The sequence below is a fragment of the Ochotona curzoniae genome, unplaced genomic scaffold (genome assembly GCF_017591425.1).
Source record: "Ochotona curzoniae isolate NIBS_2020 unplaced genomic scaffold, NIBS_Ocur_1.0 contig_883, whole genome shotgun sequence".
Lineage (NCBI taxonomy): Eukaryota > Metazoa > Chordata > Mammalia > Lagomorpha > Ochotonidae > Ochotona > Ochotona curzoniae.
In genome coordinates, this window is record NW_024466599.1 from 16,285,409 (window position 1) to 16,313,010 (window position 27,602).

Genomic DNA, 27,602 nt, shown 5'->3' on the forward strand with positions numbered 1-27,602 from the left:
CTAATTTCCTTTTTTTCTTAGATATTCTCCTGAAAGAAAACACAGCATGGTTATTATTTTTGAGCAGCAAATTTATCCATCCATTCACTTATAGGTCCACAAGCATTGCTGGGGTGACTACCACGTGCTGGACCTGCACTGGGTCCTGGATTTACAAGGATGGCTGTATAGTGAAACTGTAGTTCCTGCCCTCCTTGGGTTCATGGGTAGGGAGACTGACACAGACATCTGTTTTATGATACAAGAGTAAATGTCACAACAGGAGTGTCCTGGGTATGAGTTGGTTCTCCATGCAAAGATGGATGCATTGTTGGATAAAGGAAACAGGATAGCAAAGGGTTCAGGAAAACAAAACAAAACAAAATGACCCAGATTTAAAACTGATCCTGGCCCTTCATCTTTCTTTTTATTAGAGATTTATTTATTATTTTTATTGGAAAGGTAGATTTTTATTGGAGAGACAGAGAGATTTCCCATCTGCTGGTTCATTCCCCAAATGACTGCAACAGCTGGAGCTGAGCTGATCCAAAGCTAGGGGCCTCCTGTGGGTCTTCCATGTGAATGCAGGGTCCCAAGGCTTTGGGCCATCCTCCACGACCTTCCCAGGCCATAGGCAGGGAGCTGGATGGGAAGTGGAACAGCTGGGACACAAACCAGCACCCATATGGGATTCCAGCACTTGCAAAGCAAGAATTTAGTCACTGAGCTATTGTGATAGGCCATTTAACATGATAATAGTAATAAAAACACCTCACTCATCAAATATCTTTTAAAAATGCTTTTTTAAAAAAATTGATTGTTGTATATTACCTAGCTTGCCTTCCTCTATTGCAGTCATGACAGATCAAAAGCCAGGAGAGTAGGGAGGAACTAAATAGCCAAGGAAATAGACTCCTGAAAAGCAAACTGCAAGACAAATTATTCAGAATGAGTCAGCCTGAATCATCAGTCTGTTAAAGATTTGCCAGTAAAGTTTCATAGGAAGTTCTCATGAGAACCAATAGAATGCCCAAATCACAAAAGCTACCAATACCCCAATCTATGTCTGTCAAAAACAAGGTCCAGTTCTTTACCATATGGATTCAGTTAGAGTGAGGCAGCCTTTAAATGAAGAAACTAGGAAACTTGGTTGGTGTTTGAGGGAGTTAAATCTATCTGCCAACTGCATTGGAAATGATAAGAAAGTTAAGTTATAGTTCTCTGATGCAATAAAAAGTCACAAGATGGGCTCAAACTTCTCTTCTTTTTCAAAACCCAGTTGGAGTTAAGGATGTCAGTGTTTTGCTATGCTTTGTTTTAAAGATTTATTTGAAACAGTTACAGCGAGAGTGGGAGAAACACAGAGATCTCTTCCATCTGTTGATTCACTTTCCAGACAGCTCCAACAGCCAGGTCTGGGTCAGGTCAAAGCCAGGAGCTAGGAGTTTCATCCCGGTGTCCCACATGGGTGGCAGAGGCCTAACTACTTGGGCCTCTTCAGCTACTTTCCCAGGTACTAATTTAACAGGATGCTGGATTAAGTAGAGGAGCTAGGGACTTGAAATGGCACTCCAATACAGGACATCCATGCTGCAAACAGCAGTGCCATCCACTGTGCCCCAAGTGCAGCCTCTTTCACTTTGACCAGATACCTGGCCTGGATCTATGTGTTTCTGTTCTACCTTCTGCTCTCACTCTCCTTGTTGACACTGTACCTCCTAAAATCCCAACCCCTGCCCAGGAAGAGCTCTTTGCAGCTAGACTGGTGTGTCCTGCTTGGATTAGAGCCCATGTGTGCTGTTTGGTGTCTCCTAAACTGTGTGTCACACAGGTTCAGTCCTGTCCCCATATACCTTTTTGTCAATGGTGTGCCAGGGCTACAGCAATGCCCTCCAGTGAACTATTTATGACAACTGGGAAAATCTCAACATCAAGTACCAGGTACAGAGATCTCCTACGATCTCTTTATTCAAAAATGTGTGGGCACAGAAGGGGAATGCATCATCCACCAGCAGGGTGACTGCCTAGCTCACTGCAGTTTCTTTTCCTGTAAAAGAAGTCCCCATGTAGGTTGTGCATCTTGCAGAGACATCTCTGCTTTTCACCCTCCTTCCATCTGCCCCCACCCACGTTACACCTCCTGTATAGGCGACCAACGTAGGAACAAACTGTATGACCTCAGAACTTGTCAAATGAGGATCTTCAGAGAAATTGAGGGCTCAGATGGTAGGGTGTGTCATGCCACCAGCCAGGAGAGAAAGCCGTTTGCAAGGGGACAGAGCAAAGCTGACTCAGAGGCACAAACAACAGGACAGTCTCAGCATTGCTCCGACTCTGGGCTCTGTTTCCCCTGTGTCTCAGTTGTAACCTGTCCTTCCCACCTAATACAAGGGCACTGGAAGCCACACTCACCCAGCTTCTCTGTGGCTTCCACACAGACACTGGGATACATGTTCTCCGTGTATGTGGCCACCAGAAGATACAGGTGGGTCTTCACCACAATCACACCAGTGTTTCCCTGGACAAAGGACAAAGCACAGCTCCTTGTTCTCGGGCCTGATCACCGGGCCGCTGTCACGTTCCCGCCTGACTTCCAAACCTATTAATGCATTTGCTTTTTTGTACTCTCCATTATCTTAGTCATCCTTCTTCAAGAAGTTTCAGCCTATTATACCAGCAGCATGTGTATTTTGAAAAAGATTTCTGATTGATGGCAAAATAAGTCTATCTCAGAGCATGACTGTAATGTAAAAATGATGCAATTTGGAATTGTACAGCTCCGGTCTCGAGTTCCGGTGTCTCCATTTGCTGCTGTTAGCACTATAAAAGTTACTTAACTTTGCTAAACCTGTCAGCTGTCAAATGAAGCTATGTAATTTATACCACGCAGTGTGCCTGGCCCATACTATAGGGTATCCAATGGATGTGAATTTCATCTCTTTAACTCCTTATAGGAAACACAAGGCACAAGGCAGACAGGTTTTAAGCACAGGAATTATTTTTTTTAAAGGAAGACGCTGAAGGAAATGAAGATGGATGAAAGTGGAAAGAAATAGTTTAGGCAAGGTCCCACAGACAGATCCTGCAAGGAGCATGGCTCAGACCCAGACACTGACTAGGCTGTGTTAGACACTGCCCTTGGGGCAGTCACAGGCTTGAACTGTTGTATTAGAGATCAGGAGGGGCCAAGAAACCAAACCAAACCAAAACAAAAACCCACATTTATTTTCCTAAGGGTTTTTTTTTTTAACCAATCTTTGAAATCTCAAATACTCACATTCTTAGCATAAAGTGAATGTTCATCTGCCCGCACACATTTGTAGTCCTTTTCCTTGAAATACAGCCCTTCTCTTCGAGCTTGCAAAGGGTTCTTGGCAAATCCATTCACAAGAGTCCGGACATCACTTGGCATTACCTGTGGAGGTGCAGGGGTTAGAGCAGGAGTCAGCAAGCTCTGCCCACTGTCTGTGTGGTCTGCCCGTGCAGATGGTATTTCTTTTTTTTCAGGTGGAGAAGGAGGAGAAGACCGGCTTTCCTGACATGAAAATGCCAGGAAATTCAAATGTCAGGTCCATGAGTGACGTTTTAGTGGAACCTGGCGACATGCCCTTCATTGTCTACAGCTGCGCTCCAATCCACCTGCAGCACCCCGCGCCTCTGACGTGGACTATGTGGCCCAGAAACCTAAAATAGCCACTGAGGCTTCAAGACAAGTTGGTTTCAAAGGCTTGGGTCCAAGCTCTGCTCGCTTCTTACACTAAATCCTGGCGACGCCACGCACAGGGTGCGCTCCTGGATCCTGATGAGGGCGGCGCAGTCCACGTGCTTCGTGCCCAGCAGTGTGTCCAGCAGCAGGTTCTGCAGGTGGCTCATGACCCTTCAGCCTCGAGAGGGAACTGCAGGGCAGGAAAAGCCGGGTGAATACGAAATGCATGGAAGGTCGTTTGAGTATCAGACCGAGAATGAAAGGGTGGGCGGCCATCTGGTAGTGTCCCCCGGTCCTCAAGGAGGAAGCCTGCACCTCGGAGAACTCCTTTAACACAGGGTGGGTTCTCAGGTTGTGTATGGAAATTACAGCAAAAGCTGTGGCAACGGTTGCAAGAGGATCATCTGGGACTTTATAAACAAACCCGCAAACCCGCGAGCCATTCAAGCTAGGGAGGCACCGAGTCCAGTAAACCCGACGGACGCTGGTACAGCGAGCCGCTATCCCTCAGGGGCACTTCGACCCTCAGTTTCCGCCCAAGTGCCCAAGACAACCATCTCAATCTGTCCGTACTCTTCCTGGGGTTTGGCTCCCGCGGGGTGGGAAGGAGGCAGATGGTGGCCCCTGGAGCAGTACCGGCAGGGGGGGCCGAGTTTGGCTGAGGGGTTCGCATCACGGCCTTGCGGCTCAAGGGGGGGCGGACGCCACTTTAACCTGGTCCGAGAGCAGGGTGCCCTGGAGACCCACCGACTACCGTGGGCCGGCCCATCAACTGCCGTGAGAGATGGCGACGGCGGTATTGGCTGGACCCACTGCCCGTCACCAAAAAGCCGGGACTATAGCTCTTATCGCCAACCACGAGCGGCAAACACGAGCAGGTGCGCCCAGAACCGGCTCAGCTCCAGCGGGTCCCGCCAAGCGGCAGTCCGGAATGCCAGTCGTCCTCCGCGGCGGAGGGAACGCGCGGGGCTGCATCCGGGAGACACTGGACGCGAACCTTGTCGCCAGTTCCGAAGCCGCGCGCTCGAGCTGAAGCTGCAGGCCCGTGGCGGGGTCGCTTCCCGCCGCAGCTGGACGACTTCGGGCGCGGGCTGTGGGCTGGCCCCCAGCGTGGTGAAGGCCTTGCGGGTCGTGGGAGGGCAGCTGAGGTGCCTTGGTGCGGCTGGCGACCCAGAGAGCACAGGCGTCCAGCCGGCTGGTGGGAACAGGGGCCGGGGCCTGGGACGCTAGAGCCTAGCGCAAGCGCCAAGCACCGCCTTGGGCTGCTCAAAGCTGGAAGACTTGCTCCCTTGGTCTGAAAAGCCCCTTCCTGCCATGCTCAGCTTGTGCTTGCTTCCCTAGCCAGAAAGTTACAAGCAGCCGTTCTGTTCTGCATTCCCTATCTGCTGAGAGCATACTTGTGGGAAGATGTGGCAAGCCATCCCAGGGCAGGAGACAGGAGTAGCTGGGGGCTGAGTTCACACAGTCTCCCTCCAGCTGATGAAGCAGGAGGAAGTAGGCAGTTTTTAGTTTCTCTAGGGGCTTTGTTGTTTGTGGCCATAATGGAAAAGAAAGGCAGTGATGACCTGATAACTAACACACTTCCCAAGATCAAGAGCTCCAAGGAATGGCTGGAGCCACAGTCGCTCACTTTCATGGAGGTATAACAGTTTGGCGTTTTTAAGTTTTCTGTGTAGTGTAGTTGCAGTGAAAAGTGACTTGCGCTAAATGTGTTATTTTTCTTTACTTCACTTTCTTTTTGCCCTGATAGCTTTGCATCTACTCTGTTCTTTTCTGGCTTGTTAAAGGTGCACTTTTGTACCTTTTTCTAGTTAAACATCACTTTCAAATTTTTCTCGAAGCACTGGTTGTCATTTATTTTTTTTTTCTAATCTGCCTTATTAAGGAAATCATTGATATGCAATGAACGGCATATATGTAAGTTGTATAATTTGCTATAATTTTATTATTTATTTATTTAAAAAAATCATCGACACAGACAAGATCTTCCGTCTTCTGGCTTACTCCCCGGATGTCCTCAATGATTGGGTTAGCTCAGGACTGAGGCTGGGAGCCTGGGATCCGATTCTGGACTCCCGTGTGGGTGGCTAAGGGACCCAATGACTTGAGCCATCTTCTGCTGCTTCTCGGGGTGCACATCAGCAGGAGGCTGGACCAGCAGCCGAGCCGGGACTCAAACCTAGGCACTCAGTATGGGATGTGGCATACTGCTGCTAAAATCCTCCCGTAATTTGAAATTTTTACATATGCATCCCCATCACCGCTATTAAGAAAATGAACACATTGAACAGTCCCACACTGCTAGCCGTCCTCTTGGTAATCCTTCCTTTTCCTGACTGGCAACTGCTGCTTTGCTCTCTGTGACTGTATTTTACTTTGCAAACATTTTATACAAATAAAATATTTTTTAAAAAATATTTATTTTTAATTGAAAGGCAGATTTTGCAGAGATAGTGGGAGAGGCAGAGATCTTCTGCTGGCTCACTCCGCAAATGGCTACAATGGTGAGAGCTGAGCTGATCTGAAGCCAGGAGGTTCTTCTGGGTCTCTCATGTAGGCACAGGGGCCTAAAAACTTGAGCCATCCTTTGTTGCTTTCCCAGACCATGAGGAGGGATATGTTCTGAAGTGGAGCAACTAGGACATAAAATTGCATCCATATGGGATGCCAGTGCCACAGGTAGAGAATTAGATTGACATACTACCGTGCTGGTCCCACATATGAAATCTTACAGTTTATAATCTTGCCTGGCTTTTTTAACTCAGCAAAATTCTTTTGAAATTTATCCATACCATTCAATGTATCCATATATCCATACTTTGCTCTTCTAAAGAAAAAAAAAAGATTTATTCATTTGAATGGCTGAGTGAGGGAGAGAGGGAGAGAGAATCTTCCAGCCATTGCTTCACTTTCCCAAATGGCTGTGACAGCCAGGGTTAGGCCAGGCCTGAGCCAGGAGTGTTTTCTGGTTCTCCCACATGACTGCAGGGCCCAAGCACTTGGGCCAACTTCTCTGCTTTCCAAGGTGTGTTAGCAGGAAGACTCAAACCTACAACCATATGGGATGTTGGCATTGTAAGGTGGCAGCTTAACTCACTATGCTACAACAATGCTGGCTGTGTTCTATTTTTTTCTGAATGCCATCTCAGTGTATTGATATGCACCAATTTGTTTACCCTGTTGATGGACATTTGGGTTGTTTCCAGTTTTTGGCTGTTGTAAATAAACCTGTTATGAACTTCATATACTTGTCTTTGTATGATCTTTCATTTCTCTTTGGTGGATATCTAGTTATGGGATGGCTGGATCACGTGATAAATGAACTGAGTTTTTAAAAAGATTTATTATTTATTTTATTCGAAAAGCAGATTTATAGAAAGAAAAGGAGAAACAAAAAGAGAAATATCTTCCTTCTGCTATTTCACTCCCCAAATGACTGCAGTGGCTGGAGATGAGCCAATCCAAAGCCAGGAGCTTCTTCCAGAGCTCCCACGTGGGCGCTGGGTCCCATTCTTTGCTGCCTTCCCAGGTCATAAGCAGGGATCTGAAGTGGAACAGCTGGGATATGAACTACCCCCTTATGGGATTCCGGTGCTGCAAACAGAGAATTAGCTTGAAACAAACTGCATTGGGCTCTAATTAAACTTTTCATGAAACTATCAAACTGTTTGCCAAAGTCATTGGATTATTTTACCTTTCCACTAGCAGCATATGAGAATTTCAGTTTTGTAGACTCTTACAATGTCATTTGAAACTTTCTAAAATATGTACAAGGGTACTTCAAAGAGTTTGAAAAATGAGAATTGAAAGATAAGTTTAGGCGACTGGTGTTGTGGCTTAGTGAATTAAGCTTCCACTTGCAATGCCAACATCTCCCATATTGGAATCTGGTTTGAGACCTGGTGACTCCACTTCAGATTTAATTCATTGTTAATATGCCTGGGAGAGTAACAGAGGATGGCCCATGTTGCTTGGCCCTTGCCACTAATGGGGAAACCTGGATGGATTTGCTTACTCCTGGCTTCAGCCTGGCTCAGACTTGGCTGCTGTGGCTACTTTGGAAATGAATCAACAGATGGAAAAGTTTCTCTCTTGATTTCAAATACATAAGAATTAACTTAGTGGGCCTGACTCAGTGGCTCAATTGGTTAATCCTTCTTTGGCAAGTGATGATCCCATATGGGATCCCATATAGGCACTGCTCTATTGTCCATCCAGCTCCCTGTGAAAGCAGTCCTAAAGCCTTGGGACTCTGCACCCACATAGGAGACCCTGAGGAAGCGCCTGGCTTCAGATCAGCTCAGCTCTGGCTGTTGTGGCCATTTGGGAGCAAACCAGCAGATGCAAAATCTTTCTCTCTGCCTCTCCTTCTCTATGTAAAATCTGTCTTGATGATTAAGATGCCAGATGCCCACACTGGAGTCTGTGGGTTTGATTCCCAGCTCCAACTCCAGACTCTGGCTTCTTGCAAGTGCTGTCCCTGAGAGGCAGTGGTGATGGCTCAAGGCACTGAGTTGTTCCACCTATGGGAGACTTCAATTAGATTCCCAACTACTTTGGCCCTTGCTCAATCCTGGCTATTGCAGGCACCTGGTGAGTAAACTGGTTTGGAGCTCTGCCTGTGTTTCTCAAATAAATAAACATAATGAGAAAGGAGGGCTGGGGATCAGTCTGTAGGATCTATTCCAAAAGTCCCACGTAGAGGTCTGAGGGTATCTGGTTTATTCTGTCAAGATAAAAGCACTGGGGACCCAAACTGTCTGGGAGCTGTTTCCTTCCTTCCCTCCTTCCCTCCTTCCCCCTCTCTCTGTTTGTCTTAGAACTACAATCCAAAGCAGGAACATTCAAATGTTCGTAAAACACTTGATATGATTTGAAAGAGAACACTGGATTCATGGAGAATTTTTCAGGGATGTGTCTGTTACATAAAATACAGTGATTCCAGATAACATGAATAATTTGAAGATTTAAAGATTTGGTTTTCAAAGTGTAATTGTGTCTTTTTAGTCCTTAGCTAAAGAAGATACTGATGCAGCCATTCAGTTGATACTATACAGAGAAAACTATATGATTAAGGTAAGAATGCATCTCAAGTAAAATAGAACTCTCTCCATTTTTAGATACAGTATTTTAAATATATGAAAAAATAAAACCGCTCCTTAGCACCCTGGATTCACCCTACTGGGCTGAGAGATTTTAATGGCCTCACTCTCGTGCCCAGACACTTACTCCTTCATCTTTGTGGGTTTCTGCAGCCACAGGAATGAGCTGACCATTCAGGGCTGTTCTTAGAACACACTAGGTAAGCACGAGGTTTAATTGCAGCAGAATGAACCTGAAGCAAGAACATCTGCATGAAGTGTACTAAACTTGGTCATTTGCCTTGAAGAATTTTCCTTATCATTCTTGAAAAAGGAAAGACACGATCACGGAGATGGCTGTAGCATTCCGTGACCGAGACCCAGAAAGCTTCAGGATAACACATTTGCCTTTTCTGTCGCTGTTTTCTAGGAACTAGACAAACGTTTACTACATTATGACTTCCTAAAGGAAAGAAAGAAAGAAATGTTACATAAAAGATGGGTTGACAACGTGGCAGATCCTCTCCAGAAGAAAATTTTAGAAAAGATCGGTTCACATAAGAAGATTAAAAAAAGGAGACAAGAGGAACTAGATGGTTTCTTAAAATATGTAAACAAGAAGGTACTAAGAGATCATCTGATACGTTTAGCAGGTTCAAAAATTGTGGTTGTCGGGGCAGGTTTTTGTGGTAGTTGCTAAGATGCTGCTTGGGACTCCTGCCTCCTGCTCTGGATCTCAGCTTCCTGCTCATGCAGTCCCTGGGGGGCAGGGAAGTGTTGGCTCCAGTAGTTGAGTCCTTTCCTTTTATGTGGGAGACCTGGAATGGGTTCCCAGGTCCTGGCTTTGGTCTGGCCTAACCCTGGCTATTGCAGGCATTTGGCGGTGGCGGTGGCGGTGAACCAGCAGGTGAGGAATGTCTGTCTCTGCCTCTTGGGGCTAGCACTGTGGAACAGTGGGTTAAGCCACCACCTACAATGCCAGCATCCCATATTGGCTGTTCCAGTTTCTGATTCAGCTCCAGCTAATGTGCCCAAGAAAGCAGTAGAAGATGACTCAATATTTGGGTCCCTGCCACTCATATTGGATGACCTGGATGAAGCTTCTGGCTTCATACTAGCCCAGCCCTGGTTGGTGTTGCCATCTGGGGAGGAACCAGCAGATGGAGGATTCTCTCTTCCTGTAACTCTGCCTTTTAAATGTATAAATACCTTAAAAACAATCTTAACAAAACTACAGTTACTTTTACTGTTCAGTTATCCAAACAGCCTGCCTTTACCCCCTGTATAGGTATATGATCTATACTGTGATGGGTTATTTCCTTGAAAGGCACAGGGAGTGACTGACTGGGACAGAGGTCAATTCTCCATCCACTGATTCACTCCCTAAGCGGCCCCAACAGTCAGGGCTGGGTGGGACTGAAGCCAGGAGCCCAGAACTCCAATACAGGGCTAAGCACTTGAGACATCATCTGCTACTTTCCCATGGGCATGAGCAGCAAGCTGGATTGGAAGTGCAGGAGCCAGGACTCAAGCACTCTGATATGGGATGAGGGCATCTTCAGAGGCAGCATGAAAATGCTGGCTCCGTGAAGTACTCTTAAATCCAGGGCCTGTGGGGAGACAAAGAAGGAAAGTTGGGTCTGGATTTAACTGTGTATTTTAGCACCATTTTATTTTGTTTTCACCAGGTAACTATTAAATTACCCATTTATAAAATTTAGAGGGCTCATGTGGTGGCTGAACAGGTTAATCTTCTGACTTGCAGTGCCAACATCCCATATGAGCACCAGTTCATGTCCTGGCTGCTCCACTTCTAATCCTGCTCCTGCCTATGGCCTGGGAAAGCAGTGGAGGATGACTCAAGTCCTTGGGCCACTGCACCCGTGTGGGAGACCTGAAAGAAGCTCCTGGCTGTGGATCAGCTCAGCTTCAGCTGTTGAGGCCATTTAGGGAGTGAAGTAGCAGATGGAAGATCTCTTTTTCTCTCTCCAAATCTGTCTTTCAAATAAAAAATGAATAAATGTCTAAAAAATAAAAAATCTACTTGGGCTTTTGGTTCAGGATATTTTTCTTTCGTTCTGGAACTTTGTTACTTATAAAGTTCATAAATTTAAAAAGAGATGTTTGACTAGAAAGCATTTAAAAACACATTACAATATTGCTTAGTCCCTAACATTGTTAAAATTTGCAAATTTCAAGTAGAATCCTTCCTCCATTTTCATGTGTATTCACTATTTACATAAACTGAGCTCAGCTTTGGGCTTTTGTTTTGTCTTCCAGGCCGTTGTGAAGTTGGGACTGGAACTGTGTGTGACTCCTGGGTCCTGTTGGGCTCAGTGAACTACTTGCTGCTGTTTTCACATGCTTCTCTTTCCGTTCAACAGGGAAATGCATTTATAGAACACTATGACCCGAAAGAATATGATCCCTTCTGTATGAGCAAAGAAGACCCCAGTTTTCTGAAGGTAGGGCATTTTTTTTTAAATTTTAAAGATTTAAAAATTTGTATTGGAAAGTCAGATATACAGAGAGGAGGAGAGACTGAGAGGAAGATCTTCCATCCATTGATTCACTCCCCAGTGACCGCAACGGCTGGAGCTGCGCTGATTCGAAGCCAGGAGCCAGGAATTGCGTCCAGGTCTTGTACACGGGTGCAGGGTCCCAAGGTGTTGGGCTGTTCTCAACTGCTTTCCCAGGCCACAAACAGGGAGCTGGATGGGAAGTGGAGCTGCTGAGATTAGAACCTGTGTCCACATGGGATCCTGACATGTGCAAGGTGAAGATTTTGTCCGCTAGGCTATTGTGCCGGGTCCCAAAGTAAAAAAAAAAAAATTTAAAGATTCATTTACTTGAAAGGCGGAGTTATAGGGGGAGACAGAGATGGAGATAGGTTTCCATCCACTAGTTCACTCCCCAAATGGCTGCAGTGGCCATAGCTAGGATAAGCCAAAGCCAGGAGCTTGGAGAACACCCAGGTCTCTAACATGCGTGGCATGGACCCAAGCACTTGGGGGTGGGGGCCCAAACATTTGGGCTATCTCTCGCTGTTTTTTCCTGGCTGTTGGCAGGGAACTGGAGCAGCCAAGGCACAGGCCAGTGCCCACAGTGGATGCTGTTGTGTCAGGTGGTGGCTTTACCTGCTACATTGAGTTGCTGGCTCCTGGCTTCATTTTTCGATGGGGCAGATCTTTGTTCCCAGGCCAGGTTTACACTATGGTTGTCCTTCCCTGTGGTCTCATAGTGCCATGGCCCAGGTGCTCGCCCCCTGCTGGGCCCTGCACTGCTATTCCACATCCCCACACGCAGGCCCTTGCCTAGGCCTTGTGGAGCCTGCACAAGATGGTGTCGCAGTTGTTCCAGGCTGCCTCTCTGCTGTCCTGGACTTGTATGAGCTTCACACTTCCTCCAAAACCTTGCCCCTAAGTCCCTGCGGGAGTTTGCAAGCCTTGTCTTTGTTCTGGGTTTGGATATTTGGTGATCTGTTGGTTTCCACATTTCAAGCTTCCCAATCCAGGAAAGCAGCAGCCTGGCCTTTCCCGCTGCCTGCCTGTCTGCCTCTCTTGGCGTGAGGAGGGGCGGACTTGAGGAACACAAAGGCTTCATTCCTTTCGTTCATTCTTTTCCTTTAGCCTTTCTCTGTCTGCCTTGTGCAGCTCTACTTAGAAATGATGAACTTTATTAAATATTGCTCTTTCTCTAAGTCTACCTTTTTAATATTCTCTGTTGAAACATAAGTATGAAAAGGGCACTTTTACTGCCTACTGATCTTTGATATTATAACTTGATTTGTGAGCTGAATTATATGTTGACTTTTTAATTAAAGATTTATTTATTATTTTTTTAAAGATTTATTTATTTTCCTGTAAAGGCAGATTTATAAAGAGAAGGAGAGACAAAAGATCTTTCATCTGTCAGTTCATTCCCTAAGTGGCCAAAATGACTGGAGCTGAACAGATCCGAAGCCAGAAGCCAAGAGCTTCTTTTGAGTATCCCACACAGGTGCAGGGTCCCAAGGCTTTGGGCCGTCTTCTGCTGTTCTTCCAGGCCACAAGCAGGGATCTAGATGGGTGTGGAGCAGCCGGGTCATGAACCAGTGCCCAAATGGGATCCTAGCACTCGCAAGGGAATGATTAAGTAATTGAGCCATTGTGCTTGGTCCAACTTTGCATTTTCTTTCTTTCTTTCTTTTTTTATTGATTACATTGTATTATGAGACATAGTTCTATAGGTACTGGGATCCCCCCCAACCCTCCCCCCAACTTTGCATTTTCAATGAACACCATTTTTACTTGAATCAATGATCTCCAAACTGTGTTTAGTTTTATAAATTTGGAAAACATTTTCTGGAAAAATGAATGAAATGAGGCTGTCACTTCCTGGATGGCTACTGATAATACTGTTGCTAATGATAAAAGGTAAGATTTCAAGCAAAATATCTGAATTCTGGAAGTCATATATTGAATATCATTAATTGTGGTAGCATCCTAATACTCATAGAGTATAGGATTGGAATTGATATTAATGAGTGGGATTCTTTTATTAGATTATATATTGAAATGTATAAACATTTGGAAGATTTTGCTTATTTCAGTGCTTTAGTGGGCTGGTTTTGTGACATGGTTAGCTCCCACTTATGATGCTGGCATCCCATATTGGTGCTGGTTTGTGACCCAGGGCTTCACTTTCATTTTTTAAAAAAAGATTTATTTATTTTTATTGAGAAGGCAGATATACAGAGAGGAGGAGAGATAGAGAGGAAGATCCTCCATCTGATGATTCACTCCCCAAGTGGCTGCAATGGCCAGAGCTGAGCCAATCCGAAGCCGGGAGCCTCTTCTGGGTCTCCCATGCAAGTGCTGGGTCCCAAAGCTTTGGGACATCCTTGACTGCCCTCCCAGGCCACAAGCAGGGAGCTGGATGGAAAGTGGAGCTGCCGGGATTAGAACCAGTATCTATATGGGATCCTGGCACATTCAAGGCTAGGACTTTAGCTGCTGTGCTATCATGCCAGGCCCACGGCTCTACTTTGAATCCAATTCCCTGCCAATGTGCCCAGGTAGGCCGTGGAAGATGGCTCACGGGATTGGGCCTCTGCATTCATGTTGGAGAACAGGATGAAACTCCTGGCTTTGGCCTGGCCCAGCCTGGCTATCGTGGGCATCTGGGGAATGCATCAGTGCATGGTAGATTCTCTCTCTGTCTCTCTTCCTCTTTTATAACTCTGCTTTTCAGATAAATAAAAAAAAAATAAATCATTTAAAAAATTTTCAGTGTCCTAATTTTTCTTGATGATCAATTCATGATGTTATGAATCATGCATAGGGAGAACATTCACTCAAAATGCAGGGCAGACCAATGGATTTAGATGTAGAAGAATATGGAAAATTTATTAATATGGCTAGATTCTACATCATAACTAACCTTTTAAGAAACTACTACTTATGGACTCTGAAGAATATCCTCAGTGATCTGAAAATGCCATTAAAGTGCTTTTCTGACCACACGTAGAAACCACATGTGTGGATTTTCTTCATTAAACTTCCACTAACATTAACATACCTCAACAGACTACATGGAAAGGCACATAGGAGAAGCCAGACATTGAAGATGCCTGTAAAAGTGTAAAACTATGTCACTTGTAGTTTTATAAACCATAGTTACCGTCTTAAAATACGATACACTTATTTTAAAATTAATACATTGAAATGATTTGGGTTTCAATTTTCAGTAGGTGAGCATTGGCATATGTAACTCATACAGACAAAGGTTCTTTGGAGATGACAATAGCAACCAGTCCTTTTTTTTTCTTATTAAAAATATTTCATTGACATACAGTATACATAATGAGAAAAGCAAGTATATAGATTGATGAGTTTTTTTGGTACTCTGATTATACAAACCAAAAGTTTAAAAAAAGATTAAATTATTTAGTTTTTTTCCACTTACCATTTGACTGTCAGAACAAATGTGAGGCTGGGGCCCAGCGTGATAGCACAGCAGCTAAAGTCCTCGCCTTGTATACGCTGGGATCCCATTGGGTGCCAGCTCTAATCCCAGTGGCTCCACTTATCATCCAGCTTGTGGCTTAGGAGGGCAGTCAAGAATGGCCCAAAGCTTTGGGACCCCGCACCTGCATGGGAGACCCGGAAGAGTCTCCTGGCTTCAGATTGGCTCAGCTACAGCCGTTGTGGCTACTTGGGGAGTGAACCATCAGATGGAAGATCTTCCTCTCTGTCTCTCCTCCTCTCTGTACATCTACCTTTCCAATACAAATAAATAAAATTTAAAAAAATGTGAGGCTGGTATTGTGGTATAGTTGAACCACCTGGGAAGCAGCTGTACCATGTGAGCACTGGTTTGAGTCCCAATTATTGCTCCATTTCTTTTTCTTTTTTTTGTTTAATTTTTTTCACTTATTATTATTATTATATGATACAGTTCCATAGGCTCTGGGATTTCCCTTACCTCCTCCCCAAATCCTCCCCTCCACATTGAGTTCTGTCATATCATTACAGCATAGTTCTTCATAAACAGTCATAAGTCCATCATTGTGGGCATGGACGAGTCTAACATTCCATTGTCAAGACACATCCAACAGTTTCACTGGGAGTCCATCCTCAATGCGGAAGTAGAAATGCACACTGCACCGTGTCCTCACATCTGGACATGTCAGTCTCCACTACACAGTTACTATAAATGCTCCCCAAGTGAAAAGCCACAACAAAATCAACAACAGGAAGAAAAAGAGAAATTTATGATGTCATGAGGTTAAATATGCCACTGGATATGATAGTCTCCATTACACAGTTATTATACATCCCCTTAAATGAAGAGCCACAAAACAAAATCAACCCTAACACTAATCCTAACCCTAAAACAAAAAAGAAAAAAAGAAATTTACAATGCATAAAGTCAAATAACATGTTTCTGAATGACTAATGTGTCACTGAAGAAGCAACCAGTCTTAAAACACAAATTTGAGAACCAATAAGTGGATGGAAGTTCTTTTTCTCTCTGTGTTTCTCTGTTTCTCTCTGTAAATCTGCCTTTCCAATAAAAATGAATAAATCTTTTTTTAAAAAAGAGTACAGTATATGTGAATACTTGAGATAACTGGAAAATATGTAATATTCAGACATAGTGCTTTTCTTGTAGGTTGCCCTCCCACCATTTCGTGATCCTCTGAAAAAAGCACAATATGAGAAGGATGATGCAAAGAGAATTCTTCTGCAGTGTGAGACTGGTACTTGGTCTTTGGCTGTTTTGAGATTTGATAGTCCAGGAGCAAGCACAGCTGCATTTAAAGATGCTAATTTTGATCACTGATCTTGCAGGCAAAATGTATACCATGAGAGAGTTTAAAGAGGTTGAGAAGGCCCAACTACATTCCAGATTCCCAAGAATTTCCACTTCAAGGCACTTTATGACTCCGAATGAGTGGCTTAAACTACCTACAAGATACATTGAGAGCGACTTTTGTAAAAGGAGCAGGTAAGGACTGACAGAAATTATAGAACCTCTTGAACTTGGAACATTCTTAGAGCAATGATGTACCTCTTCCCACTGCTATCATGTTCTCAATAGGAAGTTGACTATAATTGTTACCTTTTTTTCCTGGATGTCTTTGATTTTTATTAGGTAGATCATGATGTGTCTATTTTTTTTTTTAAGATTTATTTAAGTCAGAGTTGCAGAAAATAAGAGGGAGAGAGAGAGAATCTTCTTCAGCTGGCCACAACAACCAGAGCTAAGCCACGTGGAAGCCAGGAACTGGAGACTTCACCTAGGTCTCCCACGTTAGCGCAGGGGCCAGTTAGGCCATTCTCTGCTGTTTTTCCAGGTCATTCCCAGGGAGCTGGGTCAGAAGTGGAGCAGCCGGGACAAGAACTGGCACCCAGGGTAGAATGCTGAGGTCACAGCGGCAGCTTTACCGATTATGCCACAAGGCTGACCCCTGTATTTCTATTTCATTTTGCTTAGAACTCTCTGAGATTTCTGTATCTGCAGTTTTTGTCTTACATCATTTTTGGGAGACGTTAGGCCATTTAACTTCAAATGTTTCTTATGTCTCATTCTTCTTTCAAAGGTTATAATTATATGAATGCTAGACTACTGGAGCCTATGCCATAGTGCCATGGCTTGCTGGTGTTTTGTTTTTCTCTTACTCACTTTTTCTATTATCTATCCTTAAACTGTCCTTTCTCAGATGTCTCTCATCTACTGAAGATTCCATCAAAGGAAATATTTTTTTAAATTGAAATTTATTTATTTTTATTGGAAAGGCAGATTCCTTACAGAGAGAAGCAGCACAGAAAGACCTTCTATCCACTGTTTCACTTCCCAAATGGCCGTAACAGGTAGAGTTGAGCTGATCTGAAGCCAGGAACCAGGAGCTTCTTCTGGGTCTCCCATGTGGGTGCAGGACTTTGGGTCATCCTCTACTGGTTTCCCACGAATGAAGCAGGGAGCTGGATGGGAAGTGAAACAGCCGGGACATGAACTGGCACCCATATGGGATATTGGCAATTTCAGGGGGAGGATTAGCCATTTGAGCCATTGTGCCTGTCCCAACTCGCCAAATTCTTTATCTGTGGTATCATAACTATACTTCTAGCATTTCCATTAAAGTTTTCTTTTTTGTTTTTTTTAAAAAGATTTATTTATTTTTATTAGAAAGATTTATTTATTTTTATTTATTTATTTTTATATTTATTTATTTTTATTTTATTTATTTTATCCATTTTATGGAGAGAAGGAGAGACAGAGAGGAAGATCTTTCTTCTGATGATTCACTCCCCATCACTTATACAAGGGGTCATGGAGAATGCACATTATGGAAATCCATGCATCGATTTCAATTCTTTTGGTAGCAAAATTAACTTATCTTTTAATTCCAGAAATCACTCAATAGATGTTGAACAAGCCCTCAGTGGTCCCCATTCTGATTTGTCTCTGAACCCCTTCTCTGGGAAAGGTCAGCCCCATTGTGACTTGTGCCTGTTGCAGGGCATGATGGTGGCTCTGGCCAGCGTGACTCCTGCAGTGGTGTCAATTTGCTTTCTTCACTGTGTTGAATATTAAAGTTGTAATTTCTTAAGTTCTCCTGTCTCCCAATGTGCGTGTTCATTCCTGATGGGCTCCTACAGCTTTCTTTCCTTGGTGACTGAATCCTTTCTTTCTTTGAGCATTTTAAACACTGTTGTAATGCAGTCTAAATCTGCCATTAAAAGGCATGCTCTGCACAGGGCCAGCCTTGTCCTTCCAGCCATCTCCTGTGTGGGTGTAACATGGAACCCTAATGTACCTGACTACCACCGTACAGCAAGGGAGGCTGGGAAGTGGAGTGTCTGATTCTCTGTGGGGGAAAGCATGGCATTTATGCTTATAGAAGCTAGTATCACTAAGGCTTCTTTTTACACTGAAGCATGGGCTCTTAGTGGATGGGAGTGCTTTAAGATTTGCTCAAGTGATTTTTAGTTCTCAGTGACGCAATTAAATCAGTCTCCATCCTGATTTCAGAAACTGGTAAGCAACCATTCTCATCCAAAATGTGAAACATTATGGATTAGCAGTACTCTGGTGTTATTTAGCCATCAGTATGTGAGTTTCCATTTAATATAAGCCAGTTGTTTTGAAAACATCCTCACACATATTCTCTTGTTTAAGGTTAAAAGTGAAAGTGAATTTCAATGAAAGTAGTTTTGACTGGAAGTCCTTGGCAAGAACTCCTCATCCTCTGGAATACCAGGAAAAAGAAAAAACAGTGATTTGCAAGTAAGCCTGCTGTTCCATAGTTATCCCTCAGTGAAGATGCTTGTCCATGTTGCCACCTCGCCCCTACCCCACATGCACACCCCGCATTCCTTTCAAGCTGTTGAATTCACCAGACTCCCTGTGGCTTGTCAGACACCCCCCACCCCAAGTCTCCCGGAGCTGGCAGTTTTCTTTGACTTTTCCGATGTTAAGGAACACAGATCTAACATTAAAAAATGACAAGCACAGACTTGGGGTGGGGAAACTGATGATAGTTTGTACGAAGGTTAATTTTTAATTGAAATAGAACAGAATAGATGGAGCCTGGGACCAGTCTTAGGAGGTAGTGGCTATTACAGTATTGTACCCAGATGTTATAAGCAGAGAAGTGGTACATACTTCTTTGCATATGACATGGGGAATCATCCCCATTAACTAGTTACAGAATTAATAGATATCGTTGTAACTTGTGACATTCAGATTAAAAGTAATGTGATTCTTCAGATATCACTGGAGGGAAAATTTGGAAAACAGTTTGGCAATTTCCCAATATGCTAAACATTAAGTTACCATGTTCAATCCTAGGTTTTTGCTCAGGAGAAATGAAAGTTACTATCCATATAAAGGCTAGTACAGGAAGGTTCACTATCCCATTGTCCACAATAGTTAAAAACTGGAAATTCAAATGCTCATCTATTGATGAATGGATGAACAAAATGTGCTATTGTCATACAATGGAATATTATTTGGCAACTAAAAAGAAGCACCGATTCACATTACAGAATGAATGAGCTTTAAAACCATTATGCCCATTGATGGAAGCCACTCACGAAAGGCCAGATAGCATTTGATTCTCTTTATGTGAAGTGTTCAGGGAAGGAAGTTTAAAGAGAAGGTAAATAGTGGTTGCTATGGCTGGAAGCAGTGACTGCTGGAGGTTTGGGATTTGATCTATCAGATTGTGGTGGTAGTTGCAAACTCTGTAAATATAAAAAATCTTTGACTTGTACTATTATTATAGTATATAAGCTAAATCTTAGTAAAGCTGCTGATACAAAAAAAAAAAAGAACTTAGCAAAGGTAGAAGAAAGATGAGTTTGTAACTGGCATTGCGGCACATCAGGCTAAGCGTCTACTTACTACATTAGCATTCCATATGGACATCTGTTCAACTCCCAGATGCTCCACTTCCAATATGGCTCCCTGCTAATGTGGCTGGGAAAACAGTGGAAGATGGCCTCAGTGCTTGGGCCCCACAGCCACACGGGAGACCCAGAAGCAGTTCTGAGCTCCTGGTGTTAGCCTGGCCCAGCCCTGGATGATGTGGTCATTTGGGGATTGAATCAGCAGATGGAAGATTCTCTGTCTCTCCTCCTTTCTCTGTAACTCTGGCTTTTAAATAAATTTCTAAAAATCTTAAGAAAAGAGCAAAGATCATGTATTGTATATGTTTTGTGGGAGTTTGACCTACAATTTTGTCCTGAAATTGAATTGTACCCAAGGTAAGTTTTAACAGTTTCTCTTTCCTTTCCCTGCAAATGCCCAGAATCTGCTTCATAAACAGCAAGGCAGAGAAGCCAAGGGCTTTTAGAGGGCTTGACACTGGCATGACCAACAACAACCAGTTGATTCTTGAGCATCTTAGTGATTTAGAGTGGAAATAGATGCCATCAGCCATCATGGGTTTCACAGTGTCCTGGACGTGTGCTTTAATAACCTACTGCTTTTTTCTGTTGATTTGCATCTGAAACTGAGAAACAAAAGGAAGTATTGCAACCATGCTGAAGCCTCCAATTTGGTAGCTGAAGGTCTTAAAAGATGGAATGATTCAGAATTACAATTGCAAGTTAAGAGTCTAATGGAGTACTTTTCTTTGCGGTGCTAACTGTCCTCATCTCAATTACACATGTTTGGGTAAAATTTTAGGACAATCGATAGCTCAACCTATCTAATATACACAAATGGTAAAAGAGGAGAGCTATTTTATCCCCCCAAAATATCAAGGAGAATATTGCCTTGTTGTGGGGCAGGAGTTAGGCCAGCAGCTAAGCTTCTCACATCCTCCATGGGAGTAACTGAGCTCAATTTCAACCTCTGGCTCCTGATTCCAGCCTGCTGCTAATGTAGGCCCTGGGAAGCAGCGGCGACGGCTCAAATGGCTGGGTTCCTGCCACCCGTGTGGGAGACTTGGACTGAGTGACCAGCTCTCAGCTGCGGCACTGACCCAGCCGTGACTGCTGTCAGCATTTGGAGAGTGAATCAGCAGATGCCTTGCATTTTACACTGGAGTCTGGGAACTCTCTCTGGAGGAAGCCTGAGTGGATTCTCTCCCACAAACTAGGGAAGCATCTCAAGCATGGCAGCAGGGGTGGGGAGGGTCTGGTTGTCTCTGGCAGAGTTATACTTGGCCGAGAAAGACAAAATGGACCACCTTGTGAGGGGCTGTTCTCTCTCAAGGGCCTTCACTCAGGTCTCTAAGCTCCCGACTTCCAATGAAATTATCATGAAGACAAGGGAATACCACTTATTTGGGCTTAAAAATACATTCGTTCAGATTGAATTATCCCACATCAAATCTAAACGACAATATTACATGCTAGAGTTGAATAGACTAGTCAAGAGAATTCTTTTGGTTCTTCCCTACAGGAGCAAAGAGCCATCCTTTCTGGACAAGCAGCCTATTTATTACCAGGAGAGAAAGATTCCAAGCCTCAAAGAGGCTGACTCTGAAGGACATGTTTCTCTCTGGAATGTCAGCCAGGAGCAGAAGAGGGATGAAGACCGGGACATGGTGAGAACTGGGGCAGTCTCATCCTGCAGTGCACAAAGCAGCTGATAGCCAAGGCTGAGCAATGGAGAACTGCTGTGTATAGCAGGCATCTCGGAGGAGGGGAGGCCTCCAGAAGGTGGGGAGTGAGGCCCAAGAAACTGAGAGGCAGGGACACTTTATGCAGGGGGCCTGGCGGGAATTGTCCCCAGCCACCTGGAGGAGCTACACAATGACAAGAGTATAGGCTATTCTGTCTGAGATTTTCCCAGCTGCCTCGTTCTTGAGTTTTCTTCTTCTTTCTACCATTTACTACTTACCATACCCAAGCCAAGCCCCAAATCTTCTTTATTCAACTAAGTAGAAAATTTTCCAAAGGAGCAATGCTACATTAAAATAATACAATTTAAGAAGCTCCCAAAGTGAAAGTGTGAAACATGTTAAGTGCAGGTGTTCACAGCACGTGGATTGCTCAATTCAGCAACCGTACTTCTATGGTCTTCATGGTGGTCACCTGGCTGCCCCAGCCTGCTGCTTCTGGGCCAGGGGCACCACTCCTCTCCTGTCTCCTCTCCACCCTGTGTCCTGACACTGCAGGACAGCTGTTTTCAGGAGCGGACTTAGAGAAGTCACAGCCCTCCCTCGAGCCCCTGTACATCTCGGTTGGACTCGGTCTGAACAGCCTGTATTCTGAGGATGTAGCCAGTCTGTCCAGTGTTCCACTTTCCTATTTCTCTACTACTGTTCTTCATGGATAAAGAAGTTACTTGATTTATTCACTCAGGAAAAGTTAGATTTTTATTTATGAATTTAGGATTTAGGAGAGAAAGAGATATCTTCTATCCACTGGTTTACTCCCCAAATGGCTGCAATATCCAGGGCTGGATCAGGCCCTCAATTCCATTTGAACCTCCCACAAGGGTTCAGGGGCCTGAGCACTTGGGCCAGCTCTTCTGCTGCTTTCCATTTAGTAGGGAGCTAGATCTGAAGTGGGGTAGCTGGGTTTTGAACTGGTGGCCAATTGGGATGTTGACATTGCAGGCAGAGGCTTAGCTTGATGCACCATCGTACCAGCCCCATAAAAACTTCTTAAAATTCCATTTTGCGTTTTTGTTTTTCTTTAAAAGATTTATCTATTTATTTATTTGAAAACAGAATGACAAGGTGATGGAGTTAGACAGCATCTTCAGTCCTCATATGATCACAACAGCCAACGCAAGGCCAGGCTGAAATAGGAGCCAGATACTTCTTCAAGCTCTCCATGTCAGTAGAAGGAACTCTGGTACTTCTGTCATTATCTGATGCTTCCCAGGTGCATTAGCCGGGGGCAGGAAGAAAGTATCTGGGACTTGAACTAGCGCTCTGAAAAGGATTCTGGGTGTCCCAAGTGGAAGCTTAATTCAGTGTGCCTTCCTTCATCTTGTGTTTTAACTCCATTTACTGTATCTTTTGATGTTACAGCCCATGTCTGTCCTTCCTTTATTTTCTTTCTCAGTGGCCAACCTGCCAATTTATCATATGACCAAGGTACTTAACAATGATATATATAATATATAAAATTTTGGGCAAACATTGAGATACACTGGATAAAACTACTGCCTGAGATGCCAGCATCCCATAACAAAGCGCTGATTCAAGTCCTGGCTGCCATGTGGGAGACTCAGATGGAATTCCTGGCTTCTGGCTTTGGCCTGGCCTACCCGTGCTGTGCAGCCATCTGGGGGATGAACCAGCAGGTACAAGATTCTCTCTGTCTCTGTGAAGATGAAGTTAATGATATATCCCTACAGTCTTAGTCTGGTAAAGTATGACGTTACTGGTTTAGCACCCCCATTGGAGACCCAGACTGAGTTTCAGGCTCCTGGCTTCAGATCAGTTCCAGCTGTCTCAGGCTGTGACTCAACAAGTGGAAGGTTTATCCCTCTGTGTCTCTCTTTCCCTCTATCTCTGTTCCTTGGCCTTTTTTTTTTTTTCTTAAAGATTTATTTTTATTATTTTTTCATTGGAAAGGCGGATATACAGAGAGGAGAGACAGAGAGGAAGATCTTCCGTCCGATGATTCACTCCCCAAGTGAGCACAACGGTCGATGCTATGACGATCTGAAGCCAGGAGCCTCTTCAGGGTCTCCCACGCGGGTGCAGGTTCCCAAAGTTTGGGCCGTCCTCGACTGCTTTCCCAGGCCACAGGCAGGGAGCTGGAAGGGAAGCGGGGCTGCCAGGATTAGAACCGGCACCCAGATGGGATCCCGGGCGTGCAAGGCGAGGACCTTTAACCACTTGCGCCACTGCGCCGGGCCCTCCTTGGCCTTTTAAATAAACTTTGCTTAATTTTTTTTTTCCTGAACTATAACAATCCTCGTGTGAAGCTGTACTCTAAACACGTTGAGGTGTTGTGTTTAGAACCAGGACAGCAGGGGATCCCTTGGGTCCTCTTGCATCAGTAATCTCTGCTGTCTGTGATAAGGTTGGCTCTTTCCCGAGTCGCCACATGCTTCTGAATCCAGACTGGGTGAGGAAAGGCTGGGAAAGGAGGTTTAGGGGGAGACCCTGCCTGTGAGATGCGTCAGCTCTGGCAGGAGCAGGGTTTGGAGGGATCAGTTCAGCGTAGCAGGCAGACTCTCTGACAGGCCCTGCCTTCCTATTCACCCCCGGTGCTTCTTTTTGTTATCTCTGAAAGGTGTTAGCAATCACGAAGGAGGACACATGCTAATCCTTGACTGGTGGAGGAGAGCTGAAAGAAGGCCGCTTCAGAGAAAGCTCTCTGCCAGCACGAATTCTTCAAAGTGAGGACCAAAGGGGTATTCAAGAATGGTGCTGCTGCTAAGAAAAGTGCCTGGAATAAACTTCATTTAATCTTTGAGTTCAGTGCCTGTGATAATTAAGAAGTGGCAAAAGTATGTACCAACAGCGATTCAATAAAAATAATAGCTGCCTGGCTGAATGCCCATCTTAACTCATTTTATGTGTTCCTGAAGTGTGCGCCCTTTGGTCATCCGCACACGTTTTCCCCACCAAGAGTTTTCCAGCATTCTTTAAAAATGCACAGTCTCCATGGCAACCGGCCCTAGCTGCAGGCATTCCCTGTGTCCATCCCTGCCCTTTACAAGCAGGGTCCCACAGGACGAAGCATTCCTTCGCCCCAATTTTATTCCCAGAAATAACCACGGAGAAGAGGAAGACAGTTCTGATCAACTTAGCAGACGGGCTGCAGCCTACTCTAAAAGCATGCCTTACGGAAGCCTGCGTTAGGCCAAGGTCAAAGCTAAGAATCCCAACCTAGTGTCTAAGTGCAGGGGATATTAACAGACATAGTGGGAGAAACAGATAAGTAAAATATTCTAATATCAAATCAATGAATTAATTGGAGAATAGGTAAAGAGAAACAGCATGCTGTGCAGGAGCTTAAAGCAAGGACCTCGTTCAAGGCTTAGGAAAAGGAGGGTTGTGAAGTTACGTCCAACTTGTAGATAAGATGGGATTGCCTTGGACTATCAAATCAGAGACGGACACTCGGGCACACTTTGAAGCCATGAGATTGAGATAACTGGAATCAGCAAATCAGGAAAAATACTATTTTCAAGCTAAATAAGGAAGTAGCTCTTTGAAAACGATAAATCATGTTATGAAATACCTTTTGCTGCTGTTGTATGTCATTTAAGTCATCAGTGGTGCTTTCTGCCTGTGTCTATTTAACAGGCATTTTCTGCTAACCCCGCTGTCCTGCAAGGTCTCACGCTGTGGGAAAGATGCAAAGATGACACAGATGCAGCTCCTGTTCTCATGCACTCAATGATTTAGCTTGAAAAGTATCTCTGAATCATGGCCTACACAGAGTTCACTGAGGCCATGGGCACACCTGAGCTCCCAGGCCGCTTTCAGGAGCTTTCGCAAGACCCTCTCACACAGGTGGATTTCAAAACATATTTTTTTCGCAGCAAAACCCCCTTACCTAATAACACATAAATGGATAAAGAAAATGTCATACATATACACACACAAATGGAATATATTTCAGTGATAAGAGGTTTATTTACAACAAAATGTATGCAACTGGAGAATATCATGTTGAGTGAGATAACAGACACAGAAAGATAAATATCAAACGTCCTTCCAAATATGTGGGAACTAAATTTGAAGAAAAATTTAAAAAAAGAGGAAGTTTTAAAAAATAGTTTTGTCAAACTTTTATATCTTTGTCAAACCAATGATTAAGGAGATTTTTAATAATCTGTGATAATTTTTACATTTACTGTATGGATAAAATGTCATCTTTCCATTTGACTGCTGTTTATAGCTCCTCCCTATATTCCTGCTGTAGTCTTTTTCTTTGCTTTTTACTTGTTGAACTCTGTTTTTAGTGTGGAACAATAAGCCCTTAACTGCACTGACTGTAATGTAAATTAAATCTCACAAAAATTAGTAAAGAAAGAAAGATGGAAAAGAAGGAAGGGAGGGAAGGAAGAAAGAAAACATCATTATATTACAATCTTATCTATGAACTACACTGAATCTGTTCTCTATGTATTAAAATCACATTAATGTGGGAGAATCAAGATGGCGGAATAGGGTAAGGACACGTTTAAACGGATGGAGAAGCATTTAACCAGAATGAAGCAGAGAGGACATATTTCAGGAAATACGAAAGGACAGAACAACAGCAGAGGGGTACCAGGAGACTGACAGACACAGGAAAGCAGCGGGCACAGCAGTGTGGTGTTGCAGTGAATGATATTCCAGCACGGCGATCTAAACTCCACCAGCAGCAGGAACTCCACCAGCAACCAGGTGGGAAGGGACTTTTCACTGGGAGCTTGGGAGGTGAACCCAGACAGGGAACTGTCTGTCCTGCTGGTCCGTTTGATTTGACCAGGAGCAGAGACATAGCAGCAGGTCCAGGTGGGCAGTGCGAGAACAGCGAGGATTTCATAGCCCAGTCAGCCCCCTAGAGCTGAATTGTTCGCCATTTTGCCTAAGGAGGAAAGGGGAAGGGAAAGGACTGAGCATGCTCTGAGAGGGAGTGAGCTCATTTCTGACTCGGTGAACTGCAACAACGTGGCATTCTATGGATTCCATCCAGGGCAGGTCTGTCAGCCAGCAGATCAAGAACTGTTGTGGTAGCACGTCTGGCGCCATTTTGCACACTGTGGCAATAGTTTTGGGACTGCAGAGGGCAACAGTGAACTGCGCATGTGCTGAGCTTGCGAGAATTCGCTGAGGTCCCGCAGGAAAATAATACCGACCGTGGCATTGTACCGGTCAAAACAGGTCCGTGTGGCACCCACACCTAACATCCAACAAGTTCCGACAGATCAGCGCCACCAACAACCTAACAGGATAGGACACCTGGTGTCTCTTTAATCCTGGAACCTACTCCAACCAGAAGAGGGAGAAAGGTTGCAGAGACAACAGTGCAGCCTCAGCACAGTATCACAGGAGGTGGAGAGTGGTGAGCCAAGAGCTGGGCTGTGGAGACCACGGTGGATATCTGACATAAGAAGCCAGACCTGGAACTCGCTGGAGGTTGTGGCACAAGTGGCTGCAAGCAAAAAGTTGTGTACCAACTGCAATAAGTAAAATCGCATTGTAGACCAGTGGGTGACACAGCTTAGAAACCTGCTCCAAGAAGAAGACTCTGCTAACCAGAAGTACAATGATCAAGAGCAAAAGAGGAGACAAAGGCACAATGAATATTACCGAAAACTCCCCTGCAAAGGAGCAAAACCCTATGCCAACCTCAGAGTTAACTGAGGAAGACATTGAGAAAATGGGGGACACAGAATCCATAAGACTCATTTTAAAGATTCTGGTCAAAAATGAGAAGTTAATGCAAGAGTTCAAAGAATTTAAGGAAGCAGTAAAGCAAATCAAGACTGGTATATCAGAAATTAAGAACACAGTAGAGCAAATTACAAGTACAGTGGAGAGTCTCCAAAATAGAATGAAGCAAGCAGAAGAAAGAATCTCAGAATTGGCAGATATCTCCTGTCACCAGGGGGAAGCAAACAAAAAGCTGGAAGCAGAGCTGGATCAGGCCAAAAAAAGTATTCAAGAATTGAAAGACACCATTAAGAGGCCAAATATAAGAGTTATGGGAGTCCCGGAAGGTACAGAAAGAGAAGCTGAGTTTGCAAATGTATTTAATGAAATAATCAAGGAAAATTTCCCTAATCTGGAGAAAGAATTGGGAAACAAGATCCAGGAGGGACACAGAACTCCCAACAGGCTTGATCAAAAGCGATCTTCACCATGACATATGATTATCAAGCTCTCTTCAATTGAACATAAGGAAAAGATCCTTAAATGTGCACATGAAAAA

General features: G+C 44.2%; 2 protein-coding genes across 2 annotated transcripts; one reads left to right on the forward strand and one right to left on the reverse strand.

The window, feature by feature from the left end:
• Window positions 1–3,938, reverse strand: PFN4 (profilin family member 4). Its single transcript, XM_040993945.1, has 4 exons — window positions 3,736–3,938; window positions 3,257–3,394; window positions 2,392–2,497; window positions 1–29 (listed from the first exon to the last, which is right to left on the reverse strand). Exons 1-4 carry the CDS (start codon window positions 3,850–3,852, stop codon window positions 1–3), a joined length of 390 nt encoding a protein of 129 aa, XP_040849879.1. The 5' UTR covers window positions 3,853–3,938.
• Window positions 3,939–4,659: 721 nt separating this feature from the next.
• FAM228B (family with sequence similarity 228 member B) lies at window positions 4,660–24,213 on the forward strand. Its single transcript, XM_040993946.1, has 9 exons — window positions 4,660–5,325; window positions 8,693–8,761; window positions 9,197–9,388; window positions 11,151–11,231; window positions 15,922–16,009; window positions 16,101–16,257; window positions 18,433–18,540; window positions 21,166–21,310; window positions 23,964–24,213. Exons 1-9 carry the CDS (start codon window positions 5,227–5,229, stop codon window positions 23,994–23,996), a joined length of 972 nt encoding a protein of 323 aa, XP_040849880.1. The 5' UTR covers window positions 4,660–5,226; the 3' UTR covers window positions 23,997–24,213.
• The last annotated feature ends 3,389 nt before the right edge of the window (window positions 24,214–27,602 follow it).